This window comes from Oxyura jamaicensis, chromosome Z (genome assembly GCF_011077185.1).
Source record: "Oxyura jamaicensis isolate SHBP4307 breed ruddy duck chromosome Z, BPBGC_Ojam_1.0, whole genome shotgun sequence".
Taxonomy (NCBI): domain Eukaryota; kingdom Metazoa; phylum Chordata; class Aves; order Anseriformes; family Anatidae; genus Oxyura; species Oxyura jamaicensis.
In genome coordinates this window covers 50215299-50242192 of record NC_048926.1, presented here as the reverse complement: position 1 = coordinate 50242192, position 26894 = coordinate 50215299, and the positions used below count along the sequence as shown (strand labels likewise).

Here is a 26894-nt window from a genome sequence, read left to right as displayed (position 1 = left end):
CCTAGTTAGCTGTTTTTTTGTTAACCGAAAGTAGTTTATATTAAGTTCCTTTTCAAAAGAGTTTGTTTGTTAAAAGCAATTCCTTAAGATAAAACACAACCAATTTATCTGTTGCATTTGTTGATAAAATATGAGAAGAACTGAACTATAGTTACCATAGAAGAGAAGATGTCAGAAATGCATTGAAAGAATTAAGAGTAATGGTGAACAACAAATATATCTATAGATGCAGGATGGTAGCTGTTGCCATGCAGATTAATTCTCTGGCAGTTGAAGATAGGACACTTTTTCTGGGTATGGGTTATAATGAGAATGGTGTGGGTTTTTTTTCTTTTGTTTTATATCACCGAATAATTCTAAATGAAAATAAACAAATTGCATCTCTACAGGGAATTTAAAGTGAGCACATTTGTGATAGAGGTTATGTCTAAAATAATATTCAACAATACATTTTTATTCTGTAATAGGGAAGATAGGTACTTGATAAAAGCATATGACTTTTTGTTTCCATTTTTAGGAAAATGGGACATTGATGATTGATGAAATGAATGACATCAGAATCATAGGAGCCATCACAGTAGTTGTATTGCTTGGAATTTCCGTTGCAGGAATGGAATGGGAAGCAAAAGTAAGGAACTGCTACTTTCTCTGCTTTGCTTTGCTTTGTGTTTCTGCCTTTATTTCTTTACTCAGCTGCCTGATTAATTTTTAATACATATAGCAGACTCAGTATTGCATACACAGTATGTTAGGAGTCAAGCAGTGGGCAGTTTTTACTGTATAGAATCATAGAATATCCTGAGTGGAAATGGACCCACATGGATCATTGAGTCCAACTCCTGCATCCACACAGGACCACCCAAAAGTCAGACTATATGCCTGAGACTGTTGTACAAATGCTTCTTCAGCTCTGGCAGGCTCAGTGCTCTGACCACTTCCCTGGGGAGTCTGAAGTGCCTAACCATCCTCTCAGTGAAGAACCTTTTCCTAACAGCCAGCCAGAACATCTTCATGCCATTCCAATAGGACTTGGGTCCTGTTGCAGGTTTCCAGAGAGCAGAGATCAGCATCTTCCCTTATGATCCCCTTGTGAGGAAGCTGCAGACCACTGTGAGGCCTCCCCTCTGTCTTATTTTCTTTAGGCAGAACAGACCAAGCCTCTTCTAATGCGTCTTTTTTAGATCCTTCACCATCTTTGTAGCCCTCTTTTGGATGCTCTCTGATAGTCCTATGTCCTTCTTACATAGTGGTGCCCAAAAATGCACACAGTGCTCAAGGTAAGGCCACACCTGTGCAGAGTAGAGTAGGACAATCACTTCACTTGACAAGCTAGCAGTGCCATGTTTGATGCATCCCAGGGTACAATTGGACTTTTTTGCTGCTAGGGCACACTGACTCATATTCAACTTGCTGTCGAACAAAACTCCTAGATAAATTTTGGTGGGGTTGCTCACCAGCCTCTCTTCCCCCAGTATATAAAGGGTTGCCCTGTCCCAGGTGTAGAATCTGACACTTGCTCTTGTTAAACTTCATATTGTTGGTGATTGCCTAGCGCTCTAATTTGTCAAGGTCTCTCTGCAAGGACTCTTCACCTTAGAGGGAGTCAGCAGCTGCTCCCAATTTAGTAGTGCCATCTGCAAACTTACTCAAAACACCTAGTCTACATCCAAGTCCTATATGAAAACTTTGAAGAGAAACAGCACTAAAATGGTGCTCTGGCAAACCCCAGTAGTGACTGCCTACTAGCATATAACCCAATTTACTAGAAACCTTTGAGCTTGACCTGTCCCCCAGTTGTGCACCCACTGTAGTATGTGCTTGTGAGAAACATTGTTAAAAGCTTTACTGAAATCCCAAAAGATCACAGCAACCATCTTCCCTAAGTCAACTAAATGGGTAACCTTGTCATGTTTAGCACCAAATTCTTGTTTAGCAGGACAGTCCTGTTGTGCACCTGTGTTGGCTATGACCAATGACCAAATTGTCCTTCAGGTATGATGACTGTCTAGCACTAGCTCACTAGTTTGCACAGATCTGTACAGCTATCCAGACTACTCTACTGAACTGCAAGCTTAGGTGTCTCCAACTGAGAAACAGCAAAATCTATGCTTAATGCTTCCATCAAGAACATTAACAATATTACTTTCTGAGCAATCTCAACACACAAGAAAGTCAGAGCAATAAAATAAAGTCTTCTTTCACTGGGAACTTCACATGAGCTCTCTGCTTGGAGAATATATGGCCAGAATTGAAACCAAGTTATGTAGTTACTGCTAACTGAAAACCAGTATTCTGATGTCTCTCATATTCTCTTCTGTATTTGTTTGCACTTGGAGCAACCAGCCAGTCAGTCAGCCCAGCATCAAGGGGATTTGTGAACACTGGCAGTGATGAATGTGTAGGAGGGGTAACCTACTTTTCTTATCTTTTTGTGGCTGTGTGGTCTTAGGTCAGCTCTGATTGTGGAAGCAAACATGTACATATTCTAAGATATCTTAAGATAAACCATGTTATTAGTGTTCTGATAGGCAGTCTAGCTTGCTCAGTTTTTTTGTGTGACTGGTAGTCTTTTTCCGCACACTCCATAGCGTGCTCACTTGATGCTTTTTAAATAATTGAGAAGAGGAATTGAGAAGAGGCTTACTTGTCTCTGTTACCATTTATAGGTGATTGTGAATGAAATACTTCTTGCAGTGAGAATCATCCTTATTTTCTGCACTGAGGCAACTGTAGGATCTTCTTAATGTAGATGTTACAAGTTTCTTGTGCTTGTCTAGTTGATGATGCTCATTGTTTGCCTTCTCAGACAGTGAATTTCAGTTCTTAATGGTATATCTATGCCCCCAACTTTGAACAACCCTGTTTCTAACCATTTATTTTTTTTGCTTTGAAGGAATTAGTGACTGGTCTCTGTCATTTCAAGTCTTGACAAACATCTTGCTCTTTCTCTACAGTATGAGAAATTCAATAACAATAGCTTGCAGAGAAATGGCCCAATTTTTTTCATGTCTCTGTATGACACCTGAGCCATCGTATTTGGCAGCCTTATTAGGAATTCAGTAGCTTTTAAAAATGCTGCTCAGTGCAAAAATCAAGGCTTTTTGGCTTGTTTTCTGCAATATGGAAAAAGATGTATAGGAGCTATGGTAAGCAACTGAACCTGTCAAGCAAGCACTTCATGTGGATTAATATCCAGCCTACCATAGCAAAACACCAATCCTTTCCTCTTGATAATAGTGTTTATGATGTTCTTGCATGCCTTCTCAATGTCTTAAAGAATTCCTTGGAAAATGAAACAAGCAAATCAATAATAGTGGGTTTTAAGTAGACCAAAAAGCTTATAGAGATACTGGGAAAACAGGAAAGCATGCTGCAAAAATGACCTTTAAAAATTAATTCATTCAGCTCTTGCCCTTTCTTTCTAAAGTCTGAGACTTCTAAGTGCAAAGAAGAGATTTGGAAAACGCTCTTATTTTTGTAGAGAAGCTGTGGTTCGTTGTTGAATAAATCCATCTACAGAAATTTTTCTTGGTAGCTTCATATTTAATTCTCTGGGCTTATACTGAAGACTTCTGTAAGCACCCAGCTGCATTCTTCCACCTCACTCATTCTTCTGTAGGCTTGGCAAAGGCGAGATACAAATATGATGCACAAACTGGTTTCTTCAGGTGGTCTTTTAACTATTACTATAGTCTGTCTTGTTCTGTATGTTTCTCTACTACCCTATTTTACCTGTAAGGTTGCATGAACTGAAAACTTTTTTTTTTTCAACAATCAGCAATGCCACAGTGCTGTTGTATACAAACTTATTTTCCCAGGCTTGGAAAAAAAAGGCAAGCTAAGAAGAGTCTTACACCCAATACACTAGCACACCAAGCCATTCTATGATTCTGTGTATGACCTTGTAAGGAATCAACCCAAAAATAATGGATCAGTGTGTCTGCAAGTTAAATACAAAGTCCTGATCTCTAGGCTTGTCACTATGCACACATCTGAGCTGTTGGATGGTATAAAAATACTGGGATGGTACAAAATACCTTTTTGTTCATAATGTAGGATTTTGTAATGGTTTAATTGTCTGTCACTAGTCCATTGTGTCAAATAGGAAATCAACAGCATTTGTTTGCTGATGTGATAGAGTTCTTACTAAATATAAAATAGTAATGTAATACACATATAATGTGTATTGTAATTACAGTTAATAGTTCTGGCATTTGTGTACATTCTTTTCCTGTCAGTTTATTCAATCTACTCAAAGCCTTTCCTTCTGGAAGTCTTATGGGAAAAAATAGTACTTTGTCTTTAGAGGAATAATTTTTTGATTGAATGGTAATAATACTACAAAAAATACTTTCCAGTTTCAAATTATTCATATTTCTTTCTTGTGAATCCTGATGTGTTCTCTCAATCATCTTTTCATTCGGGGTGGGGGGTGGGGAAATTAGAATACCAAGCTGAATTTGGAATAAATCAGTATTTACATTCTAGAACACATAACATGAAAACTTAAAAACTGAAATGTAAGTTCTCTCTGACAGTAACGCCTAATATTTCCATTTCAGGCACAGATAGTCTTATTGGTGATCCTTGTACTTGCTATTGGAGACTTTGTTATAGGAACATTTATTCCTTTGGACAGCAAGAAGGCTAAAGGCTTTTTTGGTTATAAAGGTATGCTGGAACAGTTAGTACCTTATTAACAGTTAATAACTTTGCAATGTGGAGGCTTGCTGTCATAATTGAGTGAACATCTAAAAAGGTTTAGTCGTATTTAAGTACAGAGATTATTTTTTGTGATTTTTTCAACCTCCTGCTGTTTTATTCTATTGAAGTTTTAAGGCACAGAATTGGTTCTGCCTGCTTAATATTGATTATATTGAATTATTATAATACCATATTATAAAAATCACTAAATATTGTACTATTTTTTAAAAGCTGGAGGAGAGTATAAGTACTTCTGGTTTTAAAGGCTATTTAAGTTTACTGTGACCTCTATTTTGATAAATTAGGGCTTTTCTGTTGTAATGTTCTACAGTTGATTTTTGTTAGGTTACAGTGCTGTGATTTTTTCTTTTAGATTTTTCACAGAGCTATTAATGTCTAGATTTGGCTAATACTGTAGTTTCTATATCAGCATTGGCAGACATAAATAAATAAATCTTTTTCTACAGCTGAAATATTCATGGAGAATTTTGGACCAGATTTCCGAAAGGAGGAAACGTTCTTCTCTGTATTTGCTATTTTCTTCCCTGCTGCAACTGGCATACTTGCTGGAGCAAATATCTCAGGTGATCTTGCGGTAAGTAGTAAATAAGCAAATTAATTTTTTTTTTCTGACAACCACTGAATGTATATCTATCTCTGTCATGACTGCTGAAATTTTTGTTTCAGGATCCTCAGTCAGCCATACCTAAAGGAACACTGTTGGCCATCTTAATTACCACGTTGGTCTACATGGGAATTGCAGTATCTGTAGGTAAGCAGTGAATATTTTTAGCTTTATCCTTTCACATTCTTTGAGTGTGTTTAGATACAGTTTGTAATACAGTTTGTCTATCATGCATGGGAAGGGAACAGTTGGAACTGTCTAATTTTTACTGTTGGAGATTGAATTTTCATCTGTTCTTATTTTCTAAAATGAGTGAAGCAGTCACTAGTCTTAGGAGAACAGCAAACTAAAAATGACAGACTTCACACTGATACTTCGCAATTTGTGGCAGGTACTTAGATTAGTATGCTTAGAATTCAGCAGTGGGATGATTATCCTTGGATTAGAAAGGTGTATTTTCAGGAAATACTCACTGAACAAACATCTTTTAATCTTAAGATGATGGTAGTCAGCTACTTTATCAGAATAAATTGTGGGAAGATTACACAGCTCCTTGGAGAGGTTGAAAGAGCAGTAAATCCCCAGAAGACTGAGAAGAGCAAGTAGGGAGGAGAAAGAATCCTAGATTGGTCTGAGTACTCTATAACCTCCCTTCTGAGGCTTTCTTCCCTTCACCCACAGTAGTTTGAATATTCTCAGTAGAACTTGGCTTGGTGTTGGATCTTCTGTCTGTTCTGCTCCAGGGCTTCAATGGTCATCCAGGTTTTTCCTGATCCATAATTTATTATAGTAGTCTTAAGAATATAAGCATGTCTCTAATATTTCTTGCCTAAAATAGGAAATATTTTTATACATGTCAGACAGACTAATAAGTTTTTTGCAGTGCTAATCAGTTTTCTTATATGAAAGACCTTGCTTTATCTTAGCTACACTGCTGTTTGAATGAAATTGACATTTATGAAAGTACCATTGATCTTACCGCTAATGATACTTCCTTTCCAAAGATGCTAATCTTGCCAGTCTGCCACTGTTGGCTAATGTTGTCCTGTAGCTCTGCCAAATACTTGCTATGTAGCAATTGAGCCCTATGCAACATAACGATCTACATTATTTTCTAATTAGCTTGACCACAGGCTCCTGCTACCAAATCTGAATACTTCAGAACTTGAAACCACATGAGTAAAATACTTATTAATATTAATTTGTTAATAGAATACTTTGATCATCTTTCAGACATGAAAAACTTCAATTTTCATATGACAAAAAAGAACACTTTACAGAACTAACTGAATGTGAAATTGTTTGCATCAGAAATGCTGTGCCCTAGTTGTTGCTTATAACTTAAAATTAGAATTTTGGTAATTAAAGACCTGTGTGATTGCAGAAGATAGAGATTATGAAATGAGTGAAGTCTGGGCCTTTTGAGGCTTTGGATCAGGAATCAGGCAAATGGAAATATTCTTGTTCCTTCCCCTGCAGACTATTCCCCATGTAACGTTTGCTCATAGTGCTGTTGAACCTTTCCATTGTACTTTGAATCCCTGTGTGAAAGAGCTGCCAGCCAGCTTTGTTTCATGCAGATCTTTTAATCTCAATTAAAACAAAATAAAAACCCAACCCTTCCACATACCCCAAAAAAAGCACAGGAGAAGTAATTGGTGTAGGAAACACCTGTTGGAATTTAATCAAACCGTCTTATTAGGCATCTGAAAAATAACAACTGGCAGCAATGAGTAAAGTCCACCTACCAGGACTAGGTATTCTAGACTATTACTGAAGTTCTAAAGGTTCGGCAGCAATATGGTACAGATATTTAAGAGTTTATTCTGTCAACTGGTAGGGACAAATTACTTCAGGAAACAGTCACTCTCATTTGAGAAACTTAATCTTGTTGCATATCTGTGCCCTGCTTTTTATTACTATTTTGCAAGTAAGTCATTGAAGCCATCAGTAGTCACATGCTTCTTTTCCCAGGACCTCCTTGTTCTTTAAATTCCTAGAAGACCCAATTAAGGGATTTCTCTCAGACTTTTTGCTCTGTGGGGTTCCTTCGTCTCTTCCCTATTCTGTATTTAATTTCTTGAAATATTGTCTTAATGACTTAATGCTGTTTTAACAGTTGAGGTATTTAAATAATGGTAAGTCTGTTCTACGCTTTTGAACAAAACATAAAATCCTGTTAATCAGATGAGCATTCTTAGTGTTTAAAGGCTGAAATGCTGTCTCTACAGTTTTCTTGAGCCAGTGAAATAGCATATAATCATAGACAAATTGAAGATAGCAGTTCGTGATAGGACTTAAACACAAAATGTGGTAGCTGTGGGACTGTGGTTTAGTATTTCACCAAGACAACAACTTTTAAAATACCACAGTCATCATAGGATGTGGGTAGTATCAGAAATGGGGCTTGCAAGGCTTTTATGAAAAGCACTTCATTTGTTTTGAATGGCTGGGACATGTTGACTAAGCTGTGCAGCCTGTTTGTATACCTAGCAAAACAGAAATCTGTACGTTACAAGGAGATTAAAACTTGTGAAAGTGTTCTGCAAAGATGTGCTTCCATGGGGAATATGTAGTAGTACAATCTAAAAACTGAAGCATGTATGTAAAACTTTATAACAAGCCTTCTTATAGATCTTAGTATCTCACTGAGAGAGGAGGTTAAGGGGAAAATTCCAGGACTACTACTTAGGAAGTAATCACAACTTTCTCATGTGATTTACCTGTTAGCAAAGAGACCAACCTTTTTGGTCATTACAGCTGAACAACTACTGTGGAGATTGTCACAGCTGAGTTTCTAGGAAAGATAAAGCTGCAGTGCTGTGTATACCTGTCTGTATATATTTGTACATAGAAATACAAAACTTCATTCCTCTAGGAAGACTGAAAAAAAAACACACAAACTCAAGTGATAAAAGTTAGTAAACAATGCTAATTACAAATACAGAGTTATGGGGAAACACGTGCTTCTAAGTAACGTGTTCAGTTAAAACTGTGCATTTAAACTTCATCAGTTCTATTGATGTAGTTTTCCTCTGTGCTAAAGTTTTCCGTGTCAGACTCACTTTTTTCTAAAGCTTAAGAACTTGTCAGGTAAGTAAACAGCTAGTTAGCTTGTTTTTATTCTTCATGGTGAACATGTGCTTAAATCTGAGATGTATTAGAACTGTAAATGCTGTATTTAATTTTCATCTGAAAGAATATACTTGAGCTTGACACATCCCTTAAAGTCCTTAATTTAGACTTAGTCTGATTTATTTTTTGTTGTTGGGTCCACTCTAGGTTCCTGTGTTGTTCGAGATGCCACAGGGAATGTTAATAACACCATTATCACGGAGCTGACGAATTGCACTAGTGCAGCTTGCAAGTTAAACTATGATTTCTCATCCTGTCAGGCAGGGGCAGAGTGTCAGTATGGGCTGATGAACAATTTCCAGGTATGAAACTTTATCTTAAATCTGTTCATTGGATTTTTTTGATCTTTTTAAATTGCTTATTGAGGAGAAAATCATACACTAAAAACTCTTTCTTACATAACTATTCCACATAACTTTAAGTGGTACACTCTATCTAGTATCAAGGGCAAGATAACTTAAATTTTGGGTTGTTTATATACAGTTGTTTATAAATACTCACCCTGTTCCCAGATAAACTGTGTGGGTTATGTTTTGGGACTGCAGCTTGCTCTGTTTAGATATCATCTGAATGCTGTTCTTCATGGATGTGGATAGATGTACTGGATGCAGATAGTGTTAAATAGTACTGGATAGATGTACTGGATGCAGATGGTGTTAACGCTTAGTGTTAAATAGTGATTCGTAGAAGTCATAGGTGGTCTCTTTCAGTAATTTGTTTCTTAAGTTTCTTAGCAACCATGTTTTTGGAAAATGTTGATACATACTTGCCATATGTATAATGGTAAGATGAGGCATCATCTAATGTTATCATACTTAAAAATCATAGGGTTGTTTATAGTCTTATGACTCGTGAACTATTATTAAGGATTTGAAAGAAAGTAAGGAAAACATACTAATTGCCACTTGACTTAAACTTTCTCTGCCCTAATTTTTTGTAAAACGCCTACAAAAGTTTGGGTTGAGATTAATTGGCAATCTGCTGATGGAATGTTTCAATGCATGTATGTTTCAATGGCACGTGTGTTTTGGTCAGAAGCACACATACTTACATGCAACTAAGATTGTCGGCCTTCCTGCAAGGCTCTGTTGAAAAACTAACTACAATTTGCATGTGCCAAAGTAATATTTAATGCAAACCATTTTATTTGAGTAAAATATGTTCTTTTAGTGAAGTATGTATGTATTGGTATGGTGTTGCTTTGTTCTGGTTTAGAAAAAGCATATATTGGAAACTGGAACTGCTGTTATGAGAATAATTATTTTGAAAAATCTGTTTCCTCGTTCAAGCTTGAAAGAAGCCAGTATCCTGCTATATTTTCAGTGTACAGCTGAAAATAGTGTAGAACAGGACTTGATGCTCCTTGTGGATCATTACAACTAGGTGTGATTTAAAGACCTGGCTTCCTCTGATTGTAACTTTCTTCAAGTCATAACTGCAATAAAGTTACTTCCCATAAGTTGCTAGCACTTCTAATAAGTCACTAGTGTTCTAGTTTGTCGTCATTTTTTATCCATAGAGTACTTTTGTGTTCTACATTAGTCTTTTTCAGTGGGGAGAAAAAAACAACAACAACAAAAAAAACAGTAGGTTCTGAATAGGATAAGAGTTTCAAGGCCTGGGCCTACAGAGAATGCGGTGCCCTTTATGCCTCCCCTTGTGTTGGGTTTTGGAAACTTAGTGGAGGCTGCACAGCAGCTCTGAGCAACCTGCTGCAGTGTTGGCCACCCTTCTGGTGGAACTTTGTTCTGGTAGCTAGCTGGACTTCCACACTGGCTGTCTTTTTTCCTCTCATGCTTCTGCTCTTTCTCTCTGTGAAAGAAATTGAGTAAGAGTGTGTACCTTCAGATAAATTAGGACCTCTATCTAGTTAAAAAGAAATTTATACATATTCTAACTGAACTTATCTCAGTTTAGTATTTCTGAGTAATAGGTGTAATAGAGACTTTTTCTGCGCAGGTGACAGTTCAGGGCTGGGTGGCCAAGTAAGAATACCTCTTAAACTCTTCACACAAAAAACCTCTTCCTGCATGATAAATAACTGAGAACATATGCTTCACAAACAAACTAAAGTGAGCAAACATATTTTGAAATATGAGTAAGTAGTATTTCTTATGATGTCTGAGTGTGCAAGTCATAAGGCTGAAAGTGACAACTTACTCTCGTGCCCAGCTGCATGAAAAATGAGTGGTATTTTATATCACTTGTCCTACACTTTATCCAGTATTCTATTCTTTCAGCAAATAATTAATCTGAAATTTGCTTAACTTGGGTTTTGGATGTGTTTGTTGGACAGAAAATGGATAACTTACCGTCAATGCAGATGAAATAGATGTAGACCCTCACAGGTTTTAGACAGCTTTCTGCTCAGCATCAAAGGGGCTGTCACCTAGTAGGCAAGTAACTTCAGGAACTTGTTTTGTCTCTGTAGCCTCGGCCTGGAACTCACTTAGAATACATTACACTTTTGGGGAGTTTAAATGCAGAATTTGGTCACATATCTACTTTGTATATAGAAATTATCTCTATTAAAATGTTTAACTTTGGATGAAAATTGGAATTAGCATGAATGGAAGTACAATTTCAGAAACAGTGTAAAAGTTCTGCTCAAACATTCTTCCTGTAAAGGAAGGAGGCTGTAAAACACTAAATATCTGTAAGAAATGGGTTGAATAGCATTTTATGCAAATTCATTTTGAAGAGTTAACCGTAAAGTTATCTTTACTGGAGTTTGTATTCATTTGGCATTTTTCTGCTCCACAATGGTTGGACTGAAGAACTGAAATTGCAGTCAAAATAGAATATTTCAATATCCTAAATCTTTCAGTGAGAAACTGTCTAAAGAGGAAATGCCAAGCAAACATAAGGAGTCCCTTAGCAGCAATAACAATGAATTTCTCACAGCACCAACTGAAATAGGGCAGTTCTTACTGGATTTCTGTACTTCCAATTCTGTGTTCTTTCAAGGATGAAGATTTCATTGCTACAGCAACTGTGTATGTCTTGGTTTTGTGATCCTGACTTTTAGATTATAGTCTGTATATTGTGTGGGTTTTCTTAATACTAGCATGCTGGTTCAGCTGGAACTGGTTCCTCTTTACTCCCTCCCCAATTCAGAAGTTTCTTAATGTCTTCTACTCTAGTAACATAAGCTGTAACTTGCAGGCTTTTAGAACGGACAAACACAATCTGCATGCATCTTGGATTTCTTTCAAATTTATAAAACAGATGTAAGGTTCAAAAATGGTGTAAATAAACAGAGGCAATAAATAATAAATAGTGTAAATAAACAGTGAACAGCATCTAGAAAGAATATAAAACTGGAGGAGGCAAGGACTAAGTTGAAAAGTCTCAAAACAAGTGTAGCAGAGTGAAGGCCTAGGAAGAGAAATGTTTTAAATTGCCTGGGAAGAAAAGTAAGGGTGACTTCTAAACACATTCTAAGAAGTCCTTCCAGGGAAGATGAAAATGATCAAGCAACCATTGCAATGAAGAAAACTTTCATGCTATTTCTACAAAGATTCTGTGTCTTACGTTGTCGAAGCATAGATTTTTCAAAAAATAAATAAATTAATCAGTAAATAACTTGTTTCCAGAAGAGAAATTAAGAATGTACAGTATAGTGTTATTACAGTCTGGCATTTACAGCTGTGATTTCTTTTTTATTGTAAAACTAACCTAATCCTAGGCATAGGAGGGATAGCTTAATCTTGTGTAAGCAAGTGTGAAAGGACTGAGTTAACTCAAGGGAAAACATTAAGGAAGTATTAGGAGTATAAACACATTCCTGACATGCTTAACTAATGTATATCACTAGTTTTGTTCATGTATGAATAAAAGCCTGTCCTACTATAAACTATTTTCTTGTAAGCTTAAGATACACTTCAGGGAATCCCACCCCTCATTCTTCATGCTACCAACTATGACAGCTGCTTCATTCTCATCTTGTCTGTCTATAATTTTCATTTCTATTTTGGTAGACAAGGCTTGCCTTGAACTTACAAATGAAACCTGATGCAATCTAGAGATTTAATTCTGTTTGAGAGACCCAGCAGTCTTTTATCTGATACAGAGAAAAATGCTAAATTTTTATCACTAGTTTAGCACTAGGTGTATGAATAAAACTTCATCAGCCTCCTGTATATTGTTTTGGGGATCACATTTTACTTACTGATATTGCTTTAGACAGCTGGATTTTACAATTTCAAGTGGCAGAAATATTAAAAATGGACACTTCTGCACGATATTTTTACTGCTTCTACAGCCCCAATCCTTTTATTGTAGGCGAGGTTGCCAGAATGAAAGAATTACCTATTTAGTGTAAATGATGCGCGAACCTCATTTGAACATGTATATTCTATTAAAACCATGACTGTTCTTCAATACGTGGTTCTATATCTTAATTGACTTGCTGCATGAAAAGCCATATGCAGCTATGGTAAGGGAATAGAGCAGTAGAATGGCCAACAAAGGTTTTTAGGGTGTATGACAACTAGAAGCTGCCTATATTTTCATCTGGGATTTTTTTTATCATACCAACATTTGTCCTTTATATTTAACTTCCTGAGCATCCCTTTCTTTGTTAGTCATCCAGTCTGCCAAGAACTACATACTCATTATTTCACTCATTGAGGTTACAGAATTGTTCAAGGATGTGAGGGATCCTTCCTATCTCCCCTATCTTGGGGAGATAGGAAGTCTTGGGGAGATAGGAAGCAAACTTGTCATTGTGGTTTTGAATGGGAAACAAGCCTAACTTAGAGCAATAGAGATGTTGAGAAACACAAGATAAACTTTCCCAAGTTGTTCAACTTCAGCTGCTTTGTCACCTTGGCTTTCTGTGGCCATGTTATTCAGTGGTACGTTAGTCAAATAATGTAACTATTACCAATGCATTTTTTTCTTCCATGACTTACTTTCCAGTCCTTTTATGAGCTCATGGAGACTTCCACCATCAATTATTTTATGTGATTGTATTACATATTGTGTGATAAGCCACTTTCTCTTGTTCTGAAACTAGGATCTGTTTGTGTCCTGACTTTTCTCCTAGTTAATTCATTGCTATGAATGCATGATACTTGATGGCTTTTGAGTGGAGTAAGAAGTGTTTTATTTTTCTGTTTGTGTAGTGAATATTGTCATCCATCTGGATAGTACACTTTTCCACTTTGTTTAAAAAAAGAAAACGTTCTGTTTGCAGGTAATGAGCATGGTGTCAGGATTTGCACCGCTGATTTCTGCAGGTATTTTTTCAGCCACTTTGTCATCTGCATTAGCATCTCTTGTGAGTGCACCTAAGATCTTCCAGGTATGTATGGAAGCAAAACCATAATCTCTTAAAGAATTATTCAGAATTGACTTTGAAACAGAATTTTATAAGTGGCAGCCAAATTTTCTGCTGTCCTTCTTTCTGCTATGAAGAGTGAGGAAAACATAGCATCTAGATATTCAAGAATATTCAAGAAATTGCTTTGCCTTGGTACTAGGAAGCATTAAAATGAAGTAGAAATGGAGCACATACAACAATAATATTTGTTCATTTCTCAAAGTAATCAGAAGGAGAAAGCATGAATTAGTACCTGTAGCTGCTGAATATTCATCTGCACAGAATACTTCATCAAAATAGTATGACCGTGAACCAGTTCTTGTGTGAATCACTTAACATTGATTTTTGTTGACATTTCTGAATGAATTTTGCTTTACTTTTTTAACTCTTTATTTATTTATCTCTTTATTTCTCCTGTAAGTTCTTTTTAATTCAGTAAAACTTCACTGTTTGCGAATGGGCATTCTTCCTCAAAAGTTCAGTATGGAGTTCAGCACAGAAGGGGCTTTGCCAAATATAAATACAAGTGTCAGTGCAGAGAACTGGTGTAAACACTGGGCAAACTATCCACTTTATGAGGAAACAATTTTTATCTCTAAAAAGCAACTCTGATTGTAAGACTCTGCTAAAGCACAGTAGTCAACCACTTAGAGAAGAGCGGAGCTTGTTCTTACAGATAGTAATCACTGAAAGACAGAATACTGGAAATGCAAAATGCAAAGGCAATTGCAGAAGGAATTAGTATGTTAGCTACAAACATTCCTTCTTTTAGGAAGAGAATATGTGCAGTGAAAAGACAGCATTAACAAATATAAATGAGGATACATTTTGAACAAAATGTAGATGCTGACTTGCATTTTATTTTTCTTAGGCTTTGTGCAAGGACAACATCTATCCAGGATTTCAGATGTTTGCTAAAGGCTATGGGAAGAACAATGAACCACTGAGAGGATATCTTCTAACATTTTTAATTGCTCTTGGATTCATACTAATTGGTTAGTTTGAAACTACAATAAATCTCAATATCCTTTTGTCCTTCATGAAGCGTTCTATTCCATCTCATGACTTGATCACAATGTCCTTGAGGTCTAATGCACTGCTTGTTTCTATGTGAGCATTCTAAATTTGTTTAGTTTGAGGATTTTCTCCTGTCTCCTAGATACGTCTTTGTATAGAGCTAGAATAAATTTGAATTGAACAGTAGGAATAAACACTTTTCCTAGTCACTTCAGGTATCTGTTTTTAGATACTGTCAATGAAAGAAATATATTTTGCTTGAGGTAGAGATGCAATAAGCTATAAAGATTAAAAATCTGAAATGAACTTTTATAATTATAAACAGCTTTAGTAGATGGCACACTTAATGAACAGAACTTGTTAGAGTATGTTCTTCTGTTATGGTACAACGCTCACCTTGCTGTTGGCAAAGGTAAAGATAGTCCAGCTAGGATTACATGTATTCTATGTGGATGGTGAACTAATTGTGCTGTGTCCACCCATGTGACCTGTGCTAGTGCTGTTAAACTCTTCCTGATTTTGTTTTATCCTTCCCTATCTCTGCTTAGAGGAGGTACAGTCATGCTGTAGTCAACTACAGCATGCTGACTGGAAACCTGATTATAACAAAAGAAAACTTGCAGGTTAACATGGCAAGTTCTGCATTTTGATTGCAGTTATTTGATGGTGAGAGTGCATATGAATGTTTTACACTATACCTCTTAATGGAAAAAGAAGTGTCAAGCTCTTCCATCTCTTTCAATAGTGAGAGTAATCATCACTTTTGCAAAGGTATTGATACATTATAATGCATTAATGGTACCATCAATTCAACTTTTAATGGCAGACAGATGAACATGTTTGTTGCATTGCCTCACACTAACTTTGCTCTTATCATTCACCATAGATGAGTGTCTCTTAGTTTCATTATACTCCTATTCTTTGCTATTTGATAGCTGAGACGTCAGCTAGAGACATACTGCGTTTATATTAATGATCTAGTACTCCTGGGGTTCTGAAGAACCCAATATATTGCTGCACTGTTTAATCAAATCATGGTGGGAAAGGAATTATCTCAACGAATTATTTTGAGAAAGTACATAATGCTTAGAGGCAGTCCTGCAATACTAGACGGCATGGAAAAATGTTTAGCTTTTTTAAACAGAAAGTTGAACTTTCTGACTATCAGAAGATAACTCTGTAAATAAGAGACTGCAAGTTAATAGCTCTCTTTGTTGAATAGAAAGGACAAACTGCTTCTGCCTAGATAATGTAAAATAAGATTGAACATTTCAAAGTCAATTCTGTTACAACCAAAGTCATTAGATGATACGTTTCATAACAGCCTGCTTTGTTCTTGTTTTACAGCTGAACTGAATGTCATTGCACCTATTATCTCTAATTTCTTCTTGGCTTCATATGCCTTGATTAACTTCTCTGTGTTCCATGCTTCTCTCGCAAAATCTCCAGGTACGAAACACATTTTGGGGTTGAGAATTAAGCTTCCAATTTATAAATGCAGAAATAAATTTAAAAGCTACTCATAAATGAAAGTCTGATTTAATTAAATGTCTATTTAACTTTCAGGGCGCATCTGAGGTATAGTATGAGGTATGGAATACTCTGCAGAGGGTATTCCAACCCCTGTGGCAGCCTCTGTGGCTGGGTCAGAGAAACAAGCTGTAGCAGTGCAAGTTGCCCCTGTAGATGAGGTGAAAAAATGGTATAGAGATTCAGGTCATTCAGAACACAGTCTTCTGCTAGGTGTAGGTATAGAGATGACGAGGCTGAGCCATCAGAGTTGCAGGAGGATGAAGATGTTGATGTGGAAAAATCAACAGTAATTACCCGAAACCAATACCAGCGTCAGCTACGAGATGTGCGAAAAGACTTTGGTTGCTGCACAGGTGACCAGCTTGTCACCTGGCTGCTCCGGTGCTGGGACAACACCACATGGTGTGTGCTTGAGTCTTCCAAAATTTGGAGGATTGAATGATCCAGAAAAGCTTGAGAGCTACAGATGTTTGGTATCTCCGCTGAGGGAAGAGATACCAGTTTTTATTCAGAGATTCTCAAATAAATCTCTGATTGTATCTGTATTTCACTTCTGTTATTACCTATCCTTAAGAACTATTGCTTAAAGCTTTATTGCCAATTCAATTTCAGGTCTTCAGGGCCCACCCTTTTGTTATCTTTGGGTTTCTCTCCTAATATGTTTAGCCTTCTAGCCCAGAAGGAAGTGGTATTGCCATACTTCTTGATTTTGTTGTCTTTGCACTTTTATGGTATTTTGCTTTTTTTTGGTATTGCAGGTAGCATTGCCATATTTTTACAGCTTTTGCTTGGTGTGAGAGGCTAGTTAGGATGTAGGACTAAGCCAATTGACAATACAGACCTAGTCTGCCACACATTTGTTTTAGAATGCCCCTAAGTTTCTTAATAGGTATCATTATTTTTTGAGAGTGTGTGTGTGACTCTGTCTGCCCAACAACTCTATGCAAAATACACTTGTAAAGTGGGTGTGCGGATTGACGAAGGATGTAAAATAAACTGTGATAGTCCAGCACTTTGACATACTTAGATTCTGCTCAGATTTGTCTGTTCCTTTTGTGTGGTGAACACGTCTGGCCACATGCAAATAATAAAAATACACATCTAGAAATACTATGGGAGAGAGACACTTACTGATGACTTGTGTTATGCTATCTTTGAAAGCAAAAATCAATTGTCAGGCAAGTTCGTGTCAAAGGTTCTTTTAGCCTGATTCAGTAAACATGCTGGCACAAGCATCTTCAAACTTTCCTTTTGAGATAGCTTTTAGAGGTCAACATATGCAACATAGAGCTGTTGCGTATAAGATGTGAATTTGAAAGGTGCTGGAAGATTAAAAGCTTAAATGTGTCAAAGTCTCTATTTGATATGTTACTGGAATTGCCGTGCCTTATGAAATGTGATTGAAAGCACACAAGGGAAAAGACAAACAGCACCTTTCTTCTCTTGAAGATTAAATTCTTTGCCACTCTTATCTTCCCTATCCTCCAAACTACATTTTGACTAGGTTGGCGCCCTGCTTTCAAATACTACAATATGTGGATTTCTCTCGTTGGAGCTATTCTCTGCTGCATTGTGATGTTTGTCATTAATTGGTGGGCAGCACTTCTGACATATGTCATAGTCCTTGGACTCTACATTTATGTCACGTACAAGAAGCCCGGTATGTATGGGGGTTGCTTTTGGTTTTGGTGGGAGGAAGAGGTAGAAGGAAGTAGTGTGACCTTTGGGGATATGGAGGGCGGCTGTATGGATGGATGGATGGGACAAAAAACCTTGATTAGTTCAAACTTCAACTTTTTCATTTGTAGTGAAATGTAAGTACACTTCTATATTCACTGCTGTTGTTCTTTCCCCCACCTCTCAACAACATGCCTCTCAATCACATATGATCAGTCTTATCTAAATGATTGAAAAAAGATGAAAGGAAGAGATACAAATGGATTACAGTGGTGAAGGCACCAAGAAAGCATGTTTTTGTCAGGAAGAGAAACGGGGTACTTAACCTTTACGGTTTGAAAAAGGATTTGAATAGTACTTGTTTTTTCAGTAAACCTTCTTGTAGCTTTGAACAACAATTTATACTCTCTACCTTCCTCTAAGAATACTCTATGATCTTAAGTAAAAGATGGAGCAGAACTGAGCCATGAAGTGTTCGTATGGTTGACAGTAAGGAAAATCCTAAATATTGGGGCATGAAATTTAAGTACTTGGAAGACAAGTTCATTGTAGCTATCAACAGTAAATGGAAACAAATAGAGAGGATACTGGAACTCTTGTTTCCTTTTAGATTTATTTTTCATAAGGAACTGCTTAATCTAGGTCATTTCCTTGTCTTTATTGCAGCAGTTATTCACTAAAAGTATTTGACTTCGGTTAGGAAATATTGTGAGGTAAATTTTTCCTTTTCTGTGACGTAAAATAACTAATCACCTTTTTTCCCTAAGTGTTACTTTTGAACTTTGAATTCAATCTTCATAATATTGGAAAAAAATCACTTTTTCTTCGTAATTGTAAAATGAACTCTTTATTTGTTAAAATTTCTACAGAAGTCTTATCTTCAAGTGGAATTGTCTATTTAACTGCAGGATTTGTTGACTAGAATAGTGTAGAATGTCCTGAGATGGAGTTTAAATATTGTATGTTTTGAGTTGGTATCAACAACTGTTTTGTGACTCTGTAGTTCTATATTGAACAACTAAGATATTGAAACTTCACATTTCACAGATGTGAACTGGGGATCATCAACACAAGCTTTAACTTACTTGAATGCACTTCAGCATTCTATTCGTCTATCAGGAGTGGAAGATCATGTGAAAAACTTCAGGTAATGTCTTTAATATTAAGACAAAATACGTTGTATAGTCAGCAGGATAGACTCATGATGTTTACTGTTATTAAATTGACTGTTTACCTCCTGCGGGTTTTAACAGCTTTGAATTTCACTATCACGGACAACCTCTGGATCTAACTACAGTAGCGTTTTATTTCAGATTAAGAGGGCAATTCAGAAGCAAGTTGATGGATGATACCTATTTATTGTCACTCATGCATCATGGTTTTTGTGGCTGGCAGAATGAACTGTTAATTGTATTCATTTCTGATGAAACTGGACTGGAAGATGACCTCTGAACTGCTAATCAGCATTTGGTCTGCATAAGGCTAAAACTGGCTTAAGCTAATATCCCTGAAATGTGTATACTGTGGATGTCATCAGCACAGGCTGTTTCACGTTAAACATTTGGTCATTATCATTGTAATGGTAAATGGACTACATGAGTGTTTCGCACAACTGAAAGGAGAGAACTGATTTTTTGTTACCCAGCATAGCTGCCTAGGATGGTCCTGCTGAAGTAGGCAGTACTTCAATCCTATAGTAGCCATGCTGTTTTTCTGGAGTATGCTATTCTATGTGAAATATGCTTCAAGAGAGAAATTTAGAAAGTGCTGTGACTGAAACTATTTCCTCAAAGTCCAGTTACAAAACTCAGTCTAATAATTACGAAACAGCTCTTACCTGAAATCCTAAGACCTACATGACATTACAATTTCTCATTATTTACAAACACCGTATTACCTATATTACACTGAGTTGCATTTTTACCAGGAAAAATCAGTGACTTCAGAAACTCGTTGGTTGCTTAGCTATCAAGAGCAGCAATTTTTAATCTTAATGCAAATATGAAGGCTGGCATAAGTAATTTACAATATTTTATTGTAGTCAGTGTTGAACTGTCTCTGCTGAAACTTCTGTCAGCTGCAAGTCTATTTTGGATAGCAAACTTAGATGAAGAAACAGACATAGGAAAGTTCTTACTAAATGTTACTGTACTGACAGTAAGTGGAGTAAGTGGATGCTCTGATCATTCTGATGCATTTCAGATTGCATTGGAAGTACGTCAGCTCTTTTATTTGAGAAGCTAATATATAGCTTTTTGAGTTATAAACTTCACTAATTGTTTTGCAAAGGGGGGTATGGATCTTGTCAGTTTTAAGCAGAGTAGCTTTAGCAGTAGTATTTTTAGCCTGATATTGGCTTCTAACCTATGGCAAAAAGTCTTATAGATTTTAAAGATACCTTGTAAAACCAAGTAGTTAAGTATTTAAAAAAAACAGTCTGGAGAGATTGAGACAAATAACATTCAGTGTTTCTTCAGTGTTTCTTATGATCTAAAATACCTTCTGAAATGAACAAGATACTTAATACTTGGATACTTAATATTTTTAAATTGATTAGAAAGAATGGCTAGAACAGTTCAGTTGTTCAGCTTTGCCTTTTGAATTATTAAAAAAATGCACGATCCCAGTTTTCTTGGGTGATATAAAATCTAAGCTAGATGACGTAAGGATGTGGCTGACAAATGGTGGAAGAAATTCATCCCTCTAACTTAGTTTTGTCTAAAATCAATTTCTGATTGTCTTAAATATTTAAATTCCCACATGGAGTGGGATTACTACTCCTGGAACCAGTTAATCATAGGTCTGACAGTTGTCAAACATCTTTTCTTAACTTAAATGTTTTAAAAATAGATAAGGTTATAACATTACCAGTAAGGATTGTGTTTAGGACCAATATTTAGAAGGACCAATATTTAATTTTCAGTTAACTAAACCTTTAGATAAAATGAATTCTAACTTCCCCCCAACTGTATTCACAATTGTAGGCCTCAGTGCTTAATTATGACAGGTGCTCCAAATGCACGTCCAGCTTTGCTTCACCTTGTCCATGCTTTCACCAAAAATGTGGGCTTGATGATCTGTGGTCATGTACATATGGTAAGTATATTCTATCTAACTTTAAAGTTACCTTACTGTGACCTTTCTTTTCTCCTTTTATTTCAACAAATCTGTCTCTTTCATTTTAAGTGAAAGGTATTCATATCCTGAGATGTGCAAAAAGAGACTTACTAGTAGCATATATTCATGTAGGGGTCATCCCCATTCCTAGTTAGCTGTGCTGCCACATTAGGGAAGCTTTGAAAGTTATGTTAGATGCCATAACTTTCAATGTGGTATGCTTTGCATCATCCACTTGTAGTTAAAGGAAAGTCTTGCATTGATGGTTTTGCTGTAGGATATGTGGTGGGAGAGGGGGAAAGTTTGCAAAAGCAGTGTCTTTAATCAGTTGACTTTTACATACTTAGGAAGCTTTGTAGGAGCAAAGGGAATACCGGATTATAATCTGGGTCTCTTTCTGACCTTGTTTCATTCAGTATTATTTACTCTGTCATGCTTTGGACAGAGTGGTTTGTCAAAATGACAGTGTATGGCTAGGTTTCTTTTCAGTGCTCCTGTGAAACAGGGAGATTGATTCCTGTGTAGATACTTCTTACAGAGAGTGTTCTAAAATCTTACTGAGCAGTAAATTCAGTATCAATTTAGCCAGTAGTTTAAAATTGCTTTTACCTTTCAGCTAGGTTTTTTATCCCTTCAGTTATCTAATCAGTTTCATTGGCGAGGTGAATCAGCAATGTGAGTAGTTATTTCCTACCTTTTTGCTGTTTCTGACCAGCCCTGAGGATTTCACTAGCTTTTCCTCGTTTCCATCAGGATATGATGATTCTGGGTAGGGAGTGAAGGGTTGTTCTATAAGGATGTAATTTCAGCAGTTCTTACTACTTGAAAACAAACAACAGGGAAAAAAAAAAAGAAAACCTAAAGGGTCCCTTTAAGCAGAAGAACAGAACATGTCTGTTATCTTGTACGGAAGACCAGAAAGTCTTTTGGGGTGGTGGGGGGGGGGGGGGGGAAGGAACCAAGCTTCATGCAACCATTTTTCAAAATTGCATTGTCAGGAGTTCTCTTAAGTAATACAAGGTGGCTGTTATACTATGACCTATAACAAAACCACAGTTAACTACAGAGTAGCTGTTGCATCTTTGGTAAACATTACTAAATATACTTTAGTATGTTAGGTTTATGTAGTTGCTGGTAGACATTTTAATGCCAGACTTTCTGATGCATCATCAAAATCATTTAAGCAAGTGTAACTTCAAGTTTAATCAAGCTTTGTATTTATATATGCTTAGACTTACCAAATTTGTTGAATAAGACTTGCTTCTGATCTAATGAACGGAAGAGAGCAAATAGAGTTAGTGCAGTCAACATAATGTTTTTAATTAAGCAAATATTGGCCAGTTCGGTCTTGAGAACCTTTTAATTTCAACATTTAGATATCTTGGAGGAACACAATGATTCATCCTGGTGGAGGTAGTAAAATTAAAAGTATTTAAAGAGAAGATGACTGACGGCAAAACATTTCTTACCATCATAGACAGAATTATGGCCCTATTTTAGATAACCTAAGAAGGCTGGGATTTATCATAAACAAATGCATGGAGCCTTAATTAGCTTCTCACAAATGAGGAATAAGTAAGACTGTCAACAATCCCAGCAGAAACTAGTAGATAATCACACTTCCCTTGTGGTAAACTACAAGTGTAGGGAAAACTTCAGCATACTGGACGTTAAGAATATGGACCCTGGAGGGATGCACCCACAATTGCTGAGGTAGCTGGCAGAAAAAATAAACAGGGTGTTAATTACTCAATGCTTATAATTCTTACTCACTTTCCTCCATATTTCCTTCTTTTGAAAGGGCCCTCGGAGGCAAGCCATGAAAGAGCTGTCCACTGATTTGGCCAAATATCAACGATGGCTAATTAAAAACAAGATGAAGGCCTTCTATGCACCAGTACATGCAGAGGATTTGAGAGATGGGGGACAATACTTAATGCAGGTATATCTCTCCATTCATTTTTCTTAATGAAAGCAGTGGTGTTTAATGTCAAAAGTGGGAATGTTTGGTATTTTGCATGCTGGAGTATTTCATTTTGTGAAGTTATCTTAAAACTTTTTTTTCTGATTGAAAAAAATAGTTTGTTTCAGTGATATGTTGGGTGTTTTATTTTTGAAAAAAAAAAAAAACTTTATGTTCTCTTTAGGCTGCTGGTCTGGGGAGAATGAGACCCAACACCCTTGTTGTTGGGTTCAAGAAAAACTGGAGACAAGGTGATATGAGAGATGTTGAAACCTACATCAATTTATTCCAGTAAGTAGAAGATGTGGGTACGTAGCATTTGTGTGCCATTTCAGTACACTTGGTAATAAGTGAAAACTCTTACCTCAATTAGGTCTTTGTTGTATAATAAGCTCTTGTCTCTGTCAGGTCGATTCAGATTTTCCATATTGTGGATATACTTTTTCCTGATACAGAAATTAATAAGCAACTCCTGATAGCTTAAGCAGATTAGATCTCTATATAGTCACTTTCTGCACGTAGAAGTTGTGGCAATGGTCTGAAATTTAAGAGTTACTGCCTTTAGAATGGGAATTAGTGCCTTACATGTCTGCTGAATTCATTAAACTGTATTTTATATTGAAAGCAGGGTTTTTTCCCTTTCACTCTACACTTTACAGACAAAATGAGCTATGCTGAAGCTCTGTCTTCATTAAACCTTGCCCTAATGTAAGTAAAGTATTTTTTGCAGATGCATGACACTCAATGTAATAAAGTAGCAAAAAAAAGTACAGGGGAAAGGAAGTCCCCAGTTTACTTTGCCAGTACTGAAAGTCAGTCCAGTTCTGGCTGAAAAGCTTAATACAATGACTTGTGCTGCTAAAATTAAAAAAAAAAAAAAATAGAACTAGCTTTTCTCACTTAGGCACTTGTTTGTTTTCTTCATATGCTGTTTAACTTGTTCTATTAGTGCTTTACATTTCTAATTTACTATGCCTAAAAAAAAAAGTTGGGAAGGGGGGTTACAGACAGAGATAAGAAAAGGAAAAAACACGCACACAAACACAGTCTTGCAGTTATTTAAGAGAAAAGCAGGAGAACCAAATGCAATGAAAAAATAAGGCAACATGTTGCCTCTTTTTTTTTTCCTAATTTCATTTGGAATGACTTGTACTAGAAGAACTCTCAGGGCAGGGCCTACAAAGTCAAGCAGTTCTCCACATCCCAAAGTGAAACCTTAGGAGGTAAACACTATTTCAAGCATATTTTCAGAGATTTCCTGGGAAATTGAATGTTACTAAAGTTCATGATAAGAATACACTTAATATGTAGAGACCTAACAAATTAAATAATGAATTTAAATTGTCTGCTAATGGACAAAATTTACACCACTCTGTTTTCTTATATTATAAAATATGTTGATACTTTGAACACATTTTCTTTAAAAGCAATATGACCACTTGTGGTTTAGTGCTGTCAGGATGGGGAGCAATCAGATGAAAGTGCAAGAACTCATGGCTTGAGATAAAGACAGTTTACTAGGTAAAGCAAGAGCTGTACTTGCAAGCAAAACAAAACAAGGAATTCATTCACTGCTTCCCATCAGCAGGCAGTTGTTCAGCTACTTCCAGCAAAGCTGGGCTCATCACGCATAATGGCTTCTTGGGAAGACAAGCATCATCACTTCAAACATCTCTCCATTCTTTCTTCTTTACCTCAGCGTTTATTGCTGAGCATGGCAACATGTGGTATGGGACATCCCTTTTACCAGTTTTTGCCAGCTGTTCTGGCTGTGTCCTAGCTTCATCTTGTGCACCCCCAGCCTCCGTGCTGTCAGGGCGGCATGAGAAGCTGAAAAGTCCTTGGCTCTGTATAAGCACTTCTCTGCTACTACTAAAAACGTTGTGTAATCAGCACTATTTTCATCAAAATTCCAAAACACAGCATCATCTGAGCCTCTACAAAGAAAACTAGTTCTATCTAAGCCACAACCATAACAATAAAATATGTTGATACTTTGAACACTTTTCTTTAAAATCAGTGAGGCTTGATAAAAAGCGTTCAATGAGTGAAATCTTGTGGAATTTCTGTCCATGTGAATAATGTGGAGTTTTCATTACAGTAACTAATTCAGAAGTATTTATAATACTGATGATTAATGACTAATGCAAACTGTATCATAGAATCACAGAATGGTTTGGGCTGGAAGGGACCTCTGCCATGGGCAGGGACACATCCCACCAGTCCAGGTTGCTCAAAGCCCCATCCAGCCTGGCCTTGAACACCTTCAGGAATGGGGCATCCATGATTTCTCTGGGCAACCTGCTCCAGTGCCTCACCATCCCCAGAGTGAAGATTTTTTTCTGAATATGTAATGTAAACAATGTCATAAAAGAGGGTAGATTTAAGTTTATATTTTTTTCAGTCTTAAATCTGTGGGGATTTCTTTGTCCTTCATTTTACTCAGACTTCAATCCAGGCTTTTATTCAGTCCTTTTGATTGTTTCTACAATCATGAAGCTTTTTCTTTTAGTTCCTTTTTTAAAGGAGCAAATTCCTTCCCACCCAGATAAAATGGAAATAAGCATATGATAGTTAACTTGTAACTATTTTGATTATAACTTAAAACTTCATGGCTTCCTTTAATACCCAGATGTCTTGGAAATTCATAACTCTCAGATGGAGATCTCAAAAGAAATCTGAAATCTCACCTGACATCAATATCTACAGTTCCCGATGTATCTTGTCATCTATGCAGATCTCAGTTGATGTCTTATTTTTTATTTGATGCACAGTGGCTAAATAAGTACTTGATTTACTTTTATTTAATCACTGTTTTATATAAGGGAGAGAGGAAAAGGAAATAGAAATCTTGAAAAGCAGCACACAAAGTATAAGGTATTGACCTGCAGTTAGTGGTTTGGAACTGAAACTTAAATTATTACATAAATGTGTGATTTGAGAGTTTAAATGGCAACATATAAACACTGAAATCTGATCACAGAGGATGTGTAAAGTAGATCTTTTGGGAAGGAAAAGTTATAAAATGTATTATTTTTGTTTTTTTAGTGATGCCTTTGACATTCAGTATGGTGTGGTTGTCATTCGCCTGAAGGAGGGCTTGGACATTTCCCACCTTCAGGGACAAGGTAAGATTTATTGTTTTCGTTAGCTTTTAAATATTTTTTCCCTTTTAGTACCATTTCATGAAGATACTAATGAAGATCAATTATTTAGGAAAAAAAATAATGGAAAAATGCAAAAAGGCAAAAAAAAAAAAAAACACAAACTAGTCTTCATAGAATAAAAATCACTGAAATGAGTAAGCCTGAAATGTGTAATAAATAACATATGTTTAACAACAGAAATTGTTTTTCTGTGCATTTCAACTATCTGTTTTCGTAAGCTGTTGCTTCCCAAAACCTTACTATTTTACTGAAACAAAGAGGCTACCAAATTGGCATCAAGTACTTAAAATTTCTAGACTTGGTTTGTATGATCAGCTACTCTGGGTCAGGTGTAAGGTGTTCCCTTCTTCCCTCCTATCCCAGTGTAGTTTGGAGACCTCAACAGTAGTCAGCCCTAAGTTTAGAATTGTATCAGGAAGGTCTTTGTATTCACTGATATCCATGAACTCCTAGGTTGCTTCAACTCATGGCAGCCATCAAGTAGCTCTACTGAAGCCAAGCCTGGAAAAAAGCTGTGAGACACTTTCTGGTCTCTGCCTTGTGTAAAGCTTATCCTTTACTTGGCATTAGTTTATAGTTGTCTTTTATGTGGAAAATAATTCACCATTTTTTTTCCTTTACGGTTGTAAA

At 36.4% G+C, this 26894-nt stretch overlaps 1 protein-coding gene across 3 annotated transcripts in view; it reads left to right on the top strand.

Moving 5' to 3' along the window:
* SLC12A2 (solute carrier family 12 member 2) overlaps window positions 1-26894 on the top strand; it is a 61573-nt gene that overhangs the window by 23285 nt on the left and 11394 nt on the right. For all 3 annotated transcript variants that reach the window (XM_035309417.1, XM_035309418.1, XM_035309416.1), the window contains exons 6-19: window positions 518-628; window positions 4563-4671; window positions 5172-5299; window positions 5392-5476; window positions 8612-8766; window positions 13665-13772; window positions 14662-14785; window positions 16155-16256; window positions 17845-18000; window positions 19065-19164; window positions 21002-21113; window positions 22936-23076; window positions 23282-23388; window positions 26146-26225. In XM_035309417.1, coding sequence (XP_035165308.1) covers window positions 518-628; window positions 4563-4671; window positions 5172-5299; window positions 5392-5476; window positions 8612-8766; window positions 13665-13772; window positions 14662-14785; window positions 16155-16256; window positions 17845-18000; window positions 19065-19164; window positions 21002-21113; window positions 22936-23076; window positions 23282-23388; window positions 26146-26225 — 1618 coding nt within the window. The remainder of the gene's footprint in view (window positions 1-517; window positions 629-4562; window positions 4672-5171; window positions 5300-5391; window positions 5477-8611; window positions 8767-13664; window positions 13773-14661; window positions 14786-16154; window positions 16257-17844; window positions 18001-19064; window positions 19165-21001; window positions 21114-22935; window positions 23077-23281; window positions 23389-26145; window positions 26226-26894) is intronic.